The sequence below is a fragment of the Poecile atricapillus genome, chromosome 12 (assembly GCF_030490865.1).
Source record: "Poecile atricapillus isolate bPoeAtr1 chromosome 12, bPoeAtr1.hap1, whole genome shotgun sequence".
NCBI lineage: Eukaryota > Metazoa > Chordata > Aves > Passeriformes > Paridae > Poecile > Poecile atricapillus.
In genome coordinates, this window is record NC_081260.1 from 647,860 (window position 1) to 659,536 (window position 11,677).

The following is an 11,677-nucleotide window of genomic DNA, read 5'->3' on the forward strand; positions in this document are numbered from 1 at the left end:
AAAAAAGGTAGATGGTGACAGAGGCCGGTCCACCAGTGTCCCAAAGCACCATCCATGAGACAGGGTCATGAAAGATGGCTTTTCTGAGCGAACAGCACTGAGGTGGTGCACACTCTTCCCAAAGCTGCAGGTACAGAGGCAGCCCCCAGACACTGCCAGTGTCAGCTGGGACCAGGCCCAGCTTTCCTCTGCTGAGGTTTTTCCAGTTCCCATTAGAGAACTTATCTTTTTCCCTTGAGTTCAGTTTCAAATTACTGTGCTATCGGCCAACTGGAATTGCTTCTAATTACTTCTCTTCCCCTGGAAGGCTTTAGTTTGGAGAAATCCAGCTGGAATGGGTCCCTCTGGTGATATCAGCCAGACCCTTCCTGCTGTGACTGCAGCTCATGCCCTACCTCACTGAGCACCATGTTTCCTGAGGGCAGTGGGGAAGGGACTGACAGGCACAAGATTTTAAGCTTTCAGGAGCTTAAAATCCTGAGGTGTTGTTCATGGAGGAGAGGAGACAGGACAACTTGTTTTGTGCCTCTCCCTACCTGTACTGAGGCTAGGGCTCAGACAGGTTGAACATGCTTCGTAGGGGCCACATGGAAAGTCCCTCTGAAGTCTTGGCATGAGATCCATGTTTCTCAGTCTGTTGTGTCCTCTCATCTTGTTGGGTGGGACATCACACAGGGACTTTCTGGAGGAAGACAGGACAGGAAGCTGAGCAGCCCGAGCATCAATTGTTTAATCATGAGGCTGACTGTGACCCCGCTGACCACAAAACAGAGGCACTCATTTCTCATGGAGTGATTGAAGTTGCATTATCCACAGATCATTGATTACCTCTATTTGCCAGTCCCCATCTGTCAGGCATGGATATGACTGGGAAACAGCTGAGATGAAGCTATCATCCATTTCAAGTGAGCACACCACCCAGCTGGGACTTTTCTCCTAACAGAAATCTGTATCTAGCCTGTTTTCCATCCTCTGGAAAATAGAGGATGGAAAAAAACCAGAATCCTGCCAGGTTTCACATCATGGAATGAAAAATCCTGGAGACAGGCTCATCACAGTTGCTGTGGTGCCATGAGGAGGAAGCACAGAATCCCCCCAAAGTGCTCCTCAGAGTGCATAGTGAACCAATATGAGCCCAGCTCAGGGCAGCTTGCTGCTCCTGTCCATCACCAGGAGCATGAACGATCCCAGGGGGCAGAGAGCTACTGGAGCAGTGCCAGGAAGTGGGAAGGTGTTGAGCTGAGCTGCTGTTCCCATAGGCTATGGGCCCAGAAATGCCCTGCCATGCATCCGAAGGATGGGCAGCACAGGAACTGGCCGTGTGGCACAGACCCTGGGAAGAGCAGTGCTGAGCGCTTGGGCCAGCGCAGGGGAGGTTGTCCTGCAGAGGAAGGGGAGCTGCTGACCAGGCTGGGTGCTCATGGCACCTTTTGAGTGCAGACACTTGCCACACATCCCCAGGTGAGGGCACTCCCAGACCTGCACATGAAGTAGGACCAGTTTTGCTGTACAGTCCCCTGGGGTGACCTGAACGTCCCAGTCACTCTGCTTGGGTCCTGTTCCACTGAGCTGGGGGAAAGCTCCTGCCTGGAGAGAAACCACACAGGTCTGAGCCACCAAGTTCACTTCCCTGCAGCCTGTCAGCTCGGCAGCCCTCTCCATGCACATCCACATCCTCCAAACACACCGCACTCAGGCTCCAGCTTTTGGGACGCTTTGTGGGTGGCTCTCACAATCCTCCCCCCACATCCTGGTGGGCTTCCTGACCAAGCCAAGCAGCTGAGACCATTGAGTATGCCAGCAGGAATCAGTGCTCTGGATGTTGCAGATCAGATCCACCAACCCACAAAGCCTCTTTGGGCTGAAGGATGGGGTCCAGCAGGACAGCCCCGATGCTGCTGCTCTGTGCTACTTCAGGGACCCACCTAGAGCTACAGACCCATCACAAAGGCACCTTGCAGAGGGAGGCTGAGTGACAGGGCCTCACTGAGGTCCCAGGTCTTTGCCAGCTGTGCTGGACAGCCCTTGAGGTGGCTGTGAGGATTTGGAGTGACTCTGGACTGCCCCAGAGAGGGGTGAGGGCAGCTGCAGTGACAGGAAGGAGAGAGAGAGCAGACAGAGCAGGCTGGGGACAAGGTCAGAGCAGACCCTGCTCTTTGCATCTCTGCCTCCCATGGTTTTCAAAGATAAATGGTCCTGGGTACTGGCAGCTTGCAAAATAAAAGAGCTTGATTTTCCCCCGTCATTTCAGGGGCCACCACATCTCTCATGGCTGTCCAGCACAATAGTGACTTGAAAGCCCCATTATCCCCCAAAGAGCAATTTTCCACTGTGGACTGCTTTCCTAGGCTAGCAGCTCCATTCTCTGAGAATTAGTAATAAGAAATACGCTCATGCACAGTCCTAAACCTGCTGTTTCTAATAAAGAGCTGTTTGCAGCAGCATCCCTCTTGTTGCTTTGATCTGGCACCAGCAGAATCTGAAAACACCACAGAGAGAGGGCAGGAGCAGCCCAGAGAGCGCGGTGAGTCAGAGCTTTCCTCAGCCCCCGCAGCAGTACCTGCAGGCACAGCGCTGTGCCACTGGCCTGAGGCCAGCACCAGGGATGGCATCTGATCCCCGAGGTCATCCTGTAGGCTGGGCTGGGTGCCAAAGGCCTGGCTGCTGGCTCAGCCCTTTCCAGGCTGTGGAGGGAGCATGGAATGCTGAGGGAGGAGCCGGCTGTTTGGATGTCACTGCAGTGGTGATTGAGGGACTGGTCCGGTGTCCTGTGCAGACCTGCCTGGGGCTGGGAGCTTACCCCGGACCCAGCTCCATCATCCAGTCCAGTCCTGTTCAGCACCTGCCAGGTAGACCAAAGTGGGATCTAATTCAGACACTGCCCCCAGGCCCTGTGCTGCACACAGTGGTGACAGGTCTCTCTTGGGACATGCTGGGACCTCACCTGCAGCAAATGTTGCACTTTGTGGCTCTGCAGAAACCAGCGTGCTGCTCACACTGCCAAGGCAAAGCAGAAACCCCCTCTCGCATGCACTTGGAAACTTCAGCTGCTGAATGGCATCTCGAAATGTCACAAGCCTTCTGTCTTTTTCCACTCCCCATGAACAACTCTTTCATATGAGTGGGAACATTCCAGGTGTTCAACCACCCCTGGGCCAGGGCAAGCCCCTGCTGCCAGTGAGTGACTGCCTGAATCACTCAAGGGGACCCTGGCACCCTTGTCCCCACGGAGCCAGGAGAGAGCTGCTCCTCCTCTGACCTGCAGAGTCATGGCCAGCTGTGATCACAGCACCGCTCATGCCCCAGTGCAAGCCCAGTTCCCACAACACAGCAGCCGAGTCTGGCCCCATTGCACCAGCCCCACGTCCTGGCAAAGCACCCAGGACTGGGCTGGAGCAGCACGATGGACGCTCTGCTGGGCCTGGACAAGCTCCTGCCTGGGATGTGGCTCCTGCCCAGAGCCTGTGGCACAAACAGCAGCTCTGATTGATGCTCCTGCTGAGAGGCATGTAGGGCTCGACCATGACCTTGAGGCACATCAGAAACTGTGAGGGACAAAGGAGATGGCAACTGCACACCAACTTCCTAGGCAGCAAAAAAAAAGCATATGGGTAATACATGTGTTCCTCAAATAGCTCTTGGGACTACGTCTTTCCTTTTTTTTTTTTTTTTTTTTTTTTTTTTGGTGTTAATTCAGCTCAATTTCTACATGTCCTCACATGGTCTGTGTGGGAGTGACCTGGGCTGGGTGCCAGACATACCCCAAAGCTGCTCCATCACTCTCCCTACAAGGCCCCAGTTGCTGTTAGCAAACCTGTTTCAGCTTGGGCTCCTCTCTCCATGGGGTCACAGGTCCTGCCTGCTAGGATCTTCCCATGGAGTCATGGTCTCCTTTGGGCATCTGGTGTGGAGTCCTCCCCAAACTGCAGGTGGATCTCTGCTCCCTCATGGACCCTTGTGGGCTGCAGGGCTCAGCCTGCAGTATGGGGCAGGGGTGGAACACGGCTGGGGTGTCAGGGGTAACTCACAGGGTTGGAACATGGCCCTGCACAGCCCCAAAGGCTCCCCAGGACTGGCAGCACTGTGCCTCCATCCCCTCCAGCAGCTGCCTGGACATGAGACACCAGTTTCTCACCTGTTCCCAGATCCAGAGTAATTCTTGTGGGTCCAAGAGCCTGGATTTGTCACCGCATTTTGACTCCACTGATCCCAGCTTGCAACACAGCACAAGGAGGTTTCCCCTGACCTCTGTGGCTTCAGGCACAGCCTCAAAATACATCCTGAGGGACTACCACAGGGCAGGGCTCCTCAGCCATAAATCACCCCAGTGCTAGCAGCAGGAATAATGAATGCATCCCACGGTGCTCAAAACCACTCTTTTCCCACAGGAGAGCAAGACAGAGATTAAGGGTGCAATTTTCTGCCAGGAAAATGCCAAGTTTACCCAGTGCCTTTCCCGACTGCTGCACAGGGAAGGGCCATGATGGGTCTGTAACACACAAACAATGAATAGAGAAGCCAGATTTCTATAATAAATTAGTGATATTTAAAAAAACCCAAAACTCTAGCACATAATCAACATTACCACAGAAGTAAAAACCCCAACATTTTTTCATTAAAGAGCTTTATAAATATATGTTACATTAGTATAGATACTGTACTGCGCATGCACACACAGAGGCAGATAAATAGGTAAGAGTTTTGGAGGTTCAGCTTTGGTCCATGCTCCTTTTGCTGTGTCTCAAGGCAGCAAAAGCCCAGAGGAAAGCGGTGGCCCGTGCGTGTGGCTGCCGGTGGGAGCAGCCGCTGGGGCCCGGAGCCCGCGCTGCCCGGGCGGCTCCGGGGGGCTCGGGGTGCCCCGCTCGCCCTGCCCCGCTGCCGGGGGGGCCCGCGGCTCGTAGCCGGAGCAGGCAGGTGCCCGCAGGGGCGAGCGGGGCTGCCAGGGGCTGGAAGCACACGGCTCTCCCTGCTCCGAGCAGCCTCGCTGCACAGCCCTGCCACCGCGCTCCGGCCCCGGCCCGCCCAGCGGGGCTTGGGGGGCGCGGAGGAGCTGCCCTGCCTCCTCCTCCTGCTCCTGCTCCTCCTCCTCCTCCTCCTCCTGCTCCCCAGCCGGGAGCCTCACGGAGCTGAGCCGGATCCGGTGGCCAGCCGAGCCGTGACTCTCCTGCGGGTACTCCTGGCTGCAGCTTCTGCTTGGCACGGGCAGAGCAAGGTGTGAGCATGCTGCCAGGACTGGGCACTGGCATTTAGAATAAAGCTGGAGGCTCAGGGGGAGCCATAGCTCAGGTATCTGGCTGTCCCTGTCACCGACGTAGCTGTTTCCAGTCGGTCCCACCAGCAGCAGCTGCTCTGGCAAGTCATGCCCATCACCTGCCTCCCCATCCTCCTCCAGCTGTGAGGGGACCTGGGAACCCAAGGCGTGGCCCAGCTGGCTGTGGGTGCAGGACGGGTCCCTTTCCTCAGGGCACTCTGGGCCAAACCCGTTGGCACAGTAGCCACTGACATCCTGGGCAAGGCCTCGGAGGAGCCGTGGGGCAGCTGTGGATGGCCCGTGGGACGGGAGCACCGCCTGCAGGAGCAGCGCCAGCGCGTCCTCCTCACGCTGCAGGGGAAGCACCTGGGCGGGCACACTCAGCTCGCTGTTCTGGAGAGCCTGCAGGGACACAAGCAGCGACACTGTCAGCCTCAGCCAGACACAGCCCTGCCAGCTCGGGCACTGACAAACTGTGCTGAACACCAAGGGCTGCGCTGCCCGAGACCCCACGCTCCGCTGGGACCCACGGCTGGCTGGTGCCCCACCTTCCTGGGGGCAGGGGCAGAGACAGCAGGGGAGGCTGCTGGTGGTGTGAGAGTTGGAGGAAAGGAGGTGCTGAGGCCCTGAAAATGCAGGGAACCCTGGCTCGGCTCCAAGCTGGAGGAGAATGGTCACTCACCAGTGCTTTTGGGAGGCTCATCTCCGGAGGACTGGGAAAGACATGCAGCTGAATGAAGCACAGCCCGGCCACACTTAGCAGCAGCAGCAGGAAGAAGGCGCTCAGCACGGCAAGGACCCATGGAAAGCCTGCCAGGGTACAGCAGGCTGAGGGTCACTCAAGCACATCGCTCCCACTCCACCCGCTATCAGTGTTTCCCATCCATGTCAGGCTGGGATGTTTCAGGGGGCAAGCCCAAGGCAGATGACAAGAAAGCATCGCCCTGAGAGGTCCCACTGGGCCCCAACCCTGAGTGCAGTGGCAGGGGGTGAGGGACCCACAGCTCCACACAAGTCTGTGCTCTGAGCAGGACCGGAGATGCAACCGTGCCAGCTGAACTGGTAAGAATGCTCCCACCTGCAGGGCCTGCTGGAGTCACCAGGCACTGCTCAACCTCCCGGCTCCGCTCCCTGGCAATGTCTGCAGCCACCGTCCGGACACAGTACTGTGTGCTGGGCTTCAGGTGCCCAAAGGTGCAAGGCACTTTCTCACTGCTCCGTTTGCAGGGCACCTGAAAACAGATGGGACGGGTGGCCACAGCAGCTGGAGGTGGGGTTTGTGCGTGGCTCCACTGCTCTGTGCAGCCCCAACATCCCGCTTGCCCCATGGTCCCACCTCCACCTCTCAGTTCTTTGCCCCAGGAGGTGTTCAGGTCCCAGAGCATTTCCTGAAACACCTGTGGCATCACCTGTCATCTGAACCAGTCCAGTTCTTGTTACCCAGGGGAGGGAAGGGGTCTCCTGCCTCGCTGAGGTGGGAGCCCCGGATTGGGGGTGCAGAGCACTTCACACCTGCATGCACAGCCATGTGTGGGCAGAGCTGCAGCACAGGCATCCCCACACCACTGCAACCTGAGACGGTGGCTTTCCTGCACCAGGAAAGCTTGTGCAAGCCCTGCACCTCTGGGCCCTGCCCAGCTACCACACCTGCTGGACAAGCACGTCCTCCTCGTACAGGTGCAGCCAGTACCACAGCTTCAGCAGCACTCGGTCAACTGGCTTGTAGGAACCAGTTCTTTTCTTGTAGGGAGTGAGTGGTGTGATGATTTTTACGCTGAGGATTTGATCCTGGAGCAGCCAGGACAACTTGGGGGGGCCAATAATTGCTGTAGGGAAGGGAAAGAATATAGAAAATTAAGGCCTTCAAAGGAAGGCAGACATCTTGTTTTTTCTAGAAGTGGTATTTTTCTGTCTGACATTCCCCTCCCAGAGCACAGAAGCTCCTCAGGTCTTGCTCTGAAACCAGCTCTAGGAATGGCAGCCACCACTTCTTCATGACAGCTAGCACTGCTTCTGCCTCCTCTTCACACTGACAGACCTGTGGCACCACCAGCTCCCACTGCTGAGACCTTCACCCCTGAGCGATCCACCAGGGCCTGGAGATCCACTGCCAAGGCCAGCAATGACTTTCTAAATGAATACACCCACTTCCATGCCAGTTGGATGCAGAGGGAATGAACAAGGGAACACAAACCACCAACATAGAACCCACTTTGCTTCTCACACATTCAGTTTATTGCAACAACCCCTGTGATGGAGGTCAGAGGAGGGTCCTGAAAAATTTCTATCTCCATGAGACTGCCAGGATTTTGGACAGAGCAGCCTGTGACTGAGAAGAGGCACATTCCCACACCTGGCAAACACAACAGTCAGGGTGAATGGATCACCAGAGGGTCTACCCCTGCCTGCACCAGCTTCATCTTGCTGGGGCAAAAACTCCCAGACCATGACGGGGGAAGAAGGTGAGCCTTTCAAAAGCCAAGCCCAGAGGCATATCCTCTTTCCTGCCCCATCTCGCTGCATTCCCCAGAGACCCGAGTTCTCATGGTGCCTTACTGGCCTGGGGCCTTCTATCCTTCGCCTCACTGTGTCTCCTCTGTCCTTTTGCTCTTCACCCAGCCCTCCTCCAGCAGCTCTGCCTCATCCCTTTCCTCTGGTTCTGACTCTTTTCCCTCCAGTATCCTAATATGCTTTCCCGCTGTATCCCATCAGATCTCTCCAAGGACCCCTCTCCCCGTTGGCCCCCAGGAAGAGCCCAGCTGGAGGAGCTCCCCAGTCCTTACTGTCTCTGTACAGCTGCAGCTCACTGGAACTGGCCCACTCGGACTGTTCAGCTCCGGCCACCACTCTCACCCGTGCCCAGTAGATATCATGAATCCTGTCAAAATACAGCTCACACACCCAGGAGCTTCTCCTGTTCCCCCGGCAGGCACCTGCCTTGGTCCAGTTCGAGGTTCTGCCCAGGGAGAAAGCACAGGAATTGCTTCTTCTCAGCATCTTCGCAGCCCAAAGGGAGGGCTGCCCAGCACTGCCCTCCTGCCCAGGTGGAAAGTGTAGGAAAGCCCAGGTAGCAGCCAACAGTTTCCCAGGATGCGTGAGGAGACAGGTCACGAGCAAGCTGACTCCCTCCTGGGGACAGATGGCACCTGGCACTGCACCCTGACCTGTGCTCTCCACAATGAGAAAACACATAGCTGTGGCAGGGAGAACCCCCCAAGGAGTTGAGGCTGTTGAGGCTCTGTGGTATGAGGGAACCTGAGTGAGGCTTGGAGCCTCAGAGAAAGGTGACTTTGGGTGGGGGACGAGAAGAAGACAGAGCCTTCCTGTCAGTGGTGCCCAACGAAAGGACAAGAGGCAGTGGGCACAGGTTGAAATACAGCAAATCCCATTTAGCATAATGGAAAAAACCCCAAATCCCAAGTCCAAAAGCAACCCCTTAGTTTGTTACTGGGAAAGTGACCAGGAAACGGACCAAGCAGTCCAGGGAGGTTGTCTTAAAGTTATTCAAAACCTACCAGGACACAGTCCTGAGCTGACCCTGCGTGTGCAGAGGTGGGACAAGCTAATCCCTGCCAACTCCACTGCTCTCTTACTCTGTGGCATTTGCTGCCAGGCAACAATCCTCTGGCTGCCTGGGGTCCCCAACAGCCTCTGCCAGGGTATAAGAGGACCAGACCCCTTCAGCCCCCCCTCCCCACCTACCTGTTCCTCCACTCCACCTCATAGGTGGCATAGCTGGGTGAGCTGGGGTCTGGCTCCCAGTGCAGCCAGACGTGGAAGTTCTGTGCCTCCAGCCTCACGTGCCGTGGCCGCAGCAGCGTCCCTGGGGAGGAGCAGAGGGGTGTGAGCAGCATCCTGAAGAGTCCCCTTGTGGCCTGGTGCACAGGTTCCCCAACTTCAGCCTGACATGGGCAAACACTGACTTCAAAGCAGCTCAGCCCCTGCATCCCCCCAGTCCATCGCACACTGAGAACATCCTCTCCACGCTTCTGCCAAAGCAGAGACACAGCTGACAAAATGGGGGAGACAACACAGCCCCTGACACAGCTGCTGCTGACCCCAGGGTTTCCTTTCTCATCACACCTTGATGACCACTTGGGCCCCTCCTCTTCACAGGTACCTTCAGTAGGTCTGAGAGGTGTCCCTCTGCCTCTCCTGCCCTGCAGCCAGGGTCCCCCCCCAGACTGTGGTGACAGCTCCAGCTGGCTTACCCTGGAGCAGGGAGCAGCTGGCCAGGAATAGAAGCAGGAGCAGGGCAGGGCTCATCCTACCACAGTCCATCCATCTGCCCCCACATTACGCTGCTGCGCATGGGGCCGTGGAAAGGGATGGGTGTGCTGGAGCTGTTCCGCTACCTGCAGACATGACTGGCTGCTGGCACCTGGGATTAAAAACAGACTATTATTCCCAGAAGCTTCAGCCAGTGACACTGGCCCATGGAGTCCACATGCCTATTGTGGCACAGAGGTGTCCAGTGGCAGGGGACCCTCACAGGTACCCTCAGGGCTCTGTGGACCCACAGAGATGGTGGGCAGCTGCCACCCTGCTATGGCACTGCGCATGTGCTGCAGCGACCTTCTGCTGCACCCACCTGTGGCACCCCGCCATGAGAAGCCATGCTGCCTTTGTCACCAGGATGTGGGGCTGAGAAAGCTCCTCACCTGATGCTCACACCACTGGGGAGGTGACTCAGCCCAGCTCTGGGCATGACTCACACTGGCACAACCTGTGACACCACTGCCAGGACACCCCCAGACATCCCACAGCCTCCCGGGTATGGGGAGGGCGCTGTGTGGGACAGCACCCACAAGGCACAACGGGGCACAATGAGGGACCCTCGGGCTGTAAGCAGAGACCTCAGACTGAGCCAAAGCAGAACCACCTCAGCACGTGGGTACAAAACGTTCCCCCCATGTTTCCTCTGCCCTTGCAGCATTAAGAGCTTGAAACAAGGAGGAACAGTCAACAAGCAGGGACGTGCAGCTGCAAACTGTGGGCGAGGGCTGAGGTGAGACCTCTGAAACACCTGAGGTGAAGCACAGGCATTTGGTCCAGGGATTCCCCCAGCCTGTGACCAGCAGGAGCCCTCCTGCCTTTGCAACAGAGCCCATTGAAGGAGGCAGCATTTCTGCCTGGAGGGACTAAGAGCCTCCAGGATTGTTCCTGGGGCTTCTGGAAGCCCAGAGCTGGGGAACTGATGGAGACCCTAGGACCAGCTGCCTGTGCAGGCAGGGACAGGGCTGCTCCTGCTGCAGAAGGTGGGACAAGGGGGGCAATGCTTCCCTGAAGCAGCGGAGGTGACGGCAGACCAGTCCCTGCCAGCCCCCCAGCACATCCATTCCCCTTCTGCCATGGCCAGAGGAAAAATCCCAGCAACTCTCCCCGTCTTGTGGCAATAACTGAGATTGTGGGAATTAACCCCCTCTGCTCTGCACATCCTCTCCTTTGTCTGCACCCTCACCACACCACCCTGAGGCACCAGTGCTCCCCCCTACCTTGATCCAGCATTTCCTCTGCCCCTCTGCCGTATCAGGAACCCACCTGGCCCACAGCCCTGTTAAATGCAACACCCTCAACTCAGCAACCTCACATTTGGCTCCAAGTGCTCACAGGAAGCGCTGCCACGGTCGGCTCAGCTGCCAGGCTTCCTCCAGATGGGGGACAGTCCGTGTTGTCTGAGCCACCAGGCTGGGAGACGTGATTTGACTCGGGTGGTTTGTAGCTCCTTTGCTGAGCCAGGGCTTGTTTTTTACGTTCCTTGCTTCCTCGTTAGCAACGTCCCAGCTGAGCGCGGGCGCTCTGCAGTGCCCTCTGCACAGCAGAGCTGAAGCACAGCCTGTGCCAGCACGCCATCCTGTGCTAGCCCTGCAGGGACCGTCAGTGGCGTGGGGACAGGCAGGAGCATGGGGCTCAGGTCAGGGGTGACACATGGCAGGGCAGACACAGGCCAGGCCAGCACAGCAAAACCAGTATCAAATTTTATCCTTGCCAAGACCGGTGCTGCAGGCTGGGCACACAGGGCTGGGGCCCCGCATTTTGCCCTGGAGACCACAAGGGACCTGCATGTGGCTCTGCATCACCTCAAGAGCTCCAGGCCTCTGGCAGCCCACTGGGGTAAAACACAGTTGGGCTTATGCCTCCTAAGAACTGTGCAACCATTACAAGACTAACAGCCAGTGAGGGCAGCATGCGGAGCTCATAAGCACCCTTCAGCTCTGCCTAGAAGGCAGCAGTCATTGCCAGCCTGGGCATTCCAAAACAAGAGCCCCGGAGTGGCCAATGCCAGCCTGGGGGCCAATGCCAGCCTCTCCAGTGTTGTCTCTGCACCACTCCAATTGCCAGCAGTGCTGGGTAGCCCCGACACATCCCTGGTGCAGATGGGGCTGGGGCCTGGGGGGAGCTGGAAGGGAGACAGACATAAGGACA

General features: G+C 57.2%; 1 protein-coding gene across 8 annotated transcripts; it reads right to left on the reverse strand.

The window, feature by feature from the left end:
- Positions 1-4,534: 4,534 nt before the first annotated feature.
- Positions 4,535-11,571, reverse strand: LOC131583776 (interleukin-10 receptor subunit alpha-like). 8 transcript variants are annotated; one of them, XM_058848218.1, is made up of 8 exons: positions 10,793-11,571; positions 9,463-9,632; positions 8,954-9,074; positions 8,189-8,380; positions 6,899-7,077; positions 6,330-6,483; positions 5,934-6,061; positions 4,535-5,653 (listed from the first exon to the last, which is right to left on the reverse strand). In XM_058848218.1, exons 3-8 carry the CDS (start codon positions 8,982-8,984, stop codon positions 4,742-4,744), a joined length of 1,596 nt encoding a protein of 531 aa, XP_058704201.1. In that variant the 5' UTR covers positions 8,985-9,074; positions 9,463-9,632; positions 10,793-11,571; the 3' UTR covers positions 4,535-4,741. The 8 variants fall into 8 exon arrangements, with proteins under 8 accessions (XP_058704201.1, XP_058704203.1, XP_058704202.1 ...); XM_058848220.1 differs by having other exon boundaries at positions 4,536-5,653; positions 8,189-8,287; XM_058848219.1 differs by having other exon boundaries at positions 4,536-5,653; positions 8,035-8,287.
- Between the last annotated feature and the right edge of the window lie 106 nt (positions 11,572-11,677).

What these genes read in the sequence shown, in the direction of transcription:
- LOC131583776 (XM_058848217.1), bottom strand. Translation starts at nt 9,532, where the DNA reads ATGGACTGTGGTAGGATGAGCCCTGCCCTGCTCCTGCTTCTATTCCTG. An exon ending in GCTGCAGCTGTACAGAGACA is followed by an intron (nt 7,078 to 8,034) that starts GTAAGGACTGGG and finishes CCTTCCCTACAG; the next exon opens with CAATTATTGGCCCCCCCAAG. An exon ending in GACTCCAGCAGGCCCTGCAG is followed by an intron (nt 6,062 to 6,329) that starts GTGGGAGCATTC and finishes GTACCCTGGCAG; the next exon opens with GCTTTCCATGGGTCCTTGCC.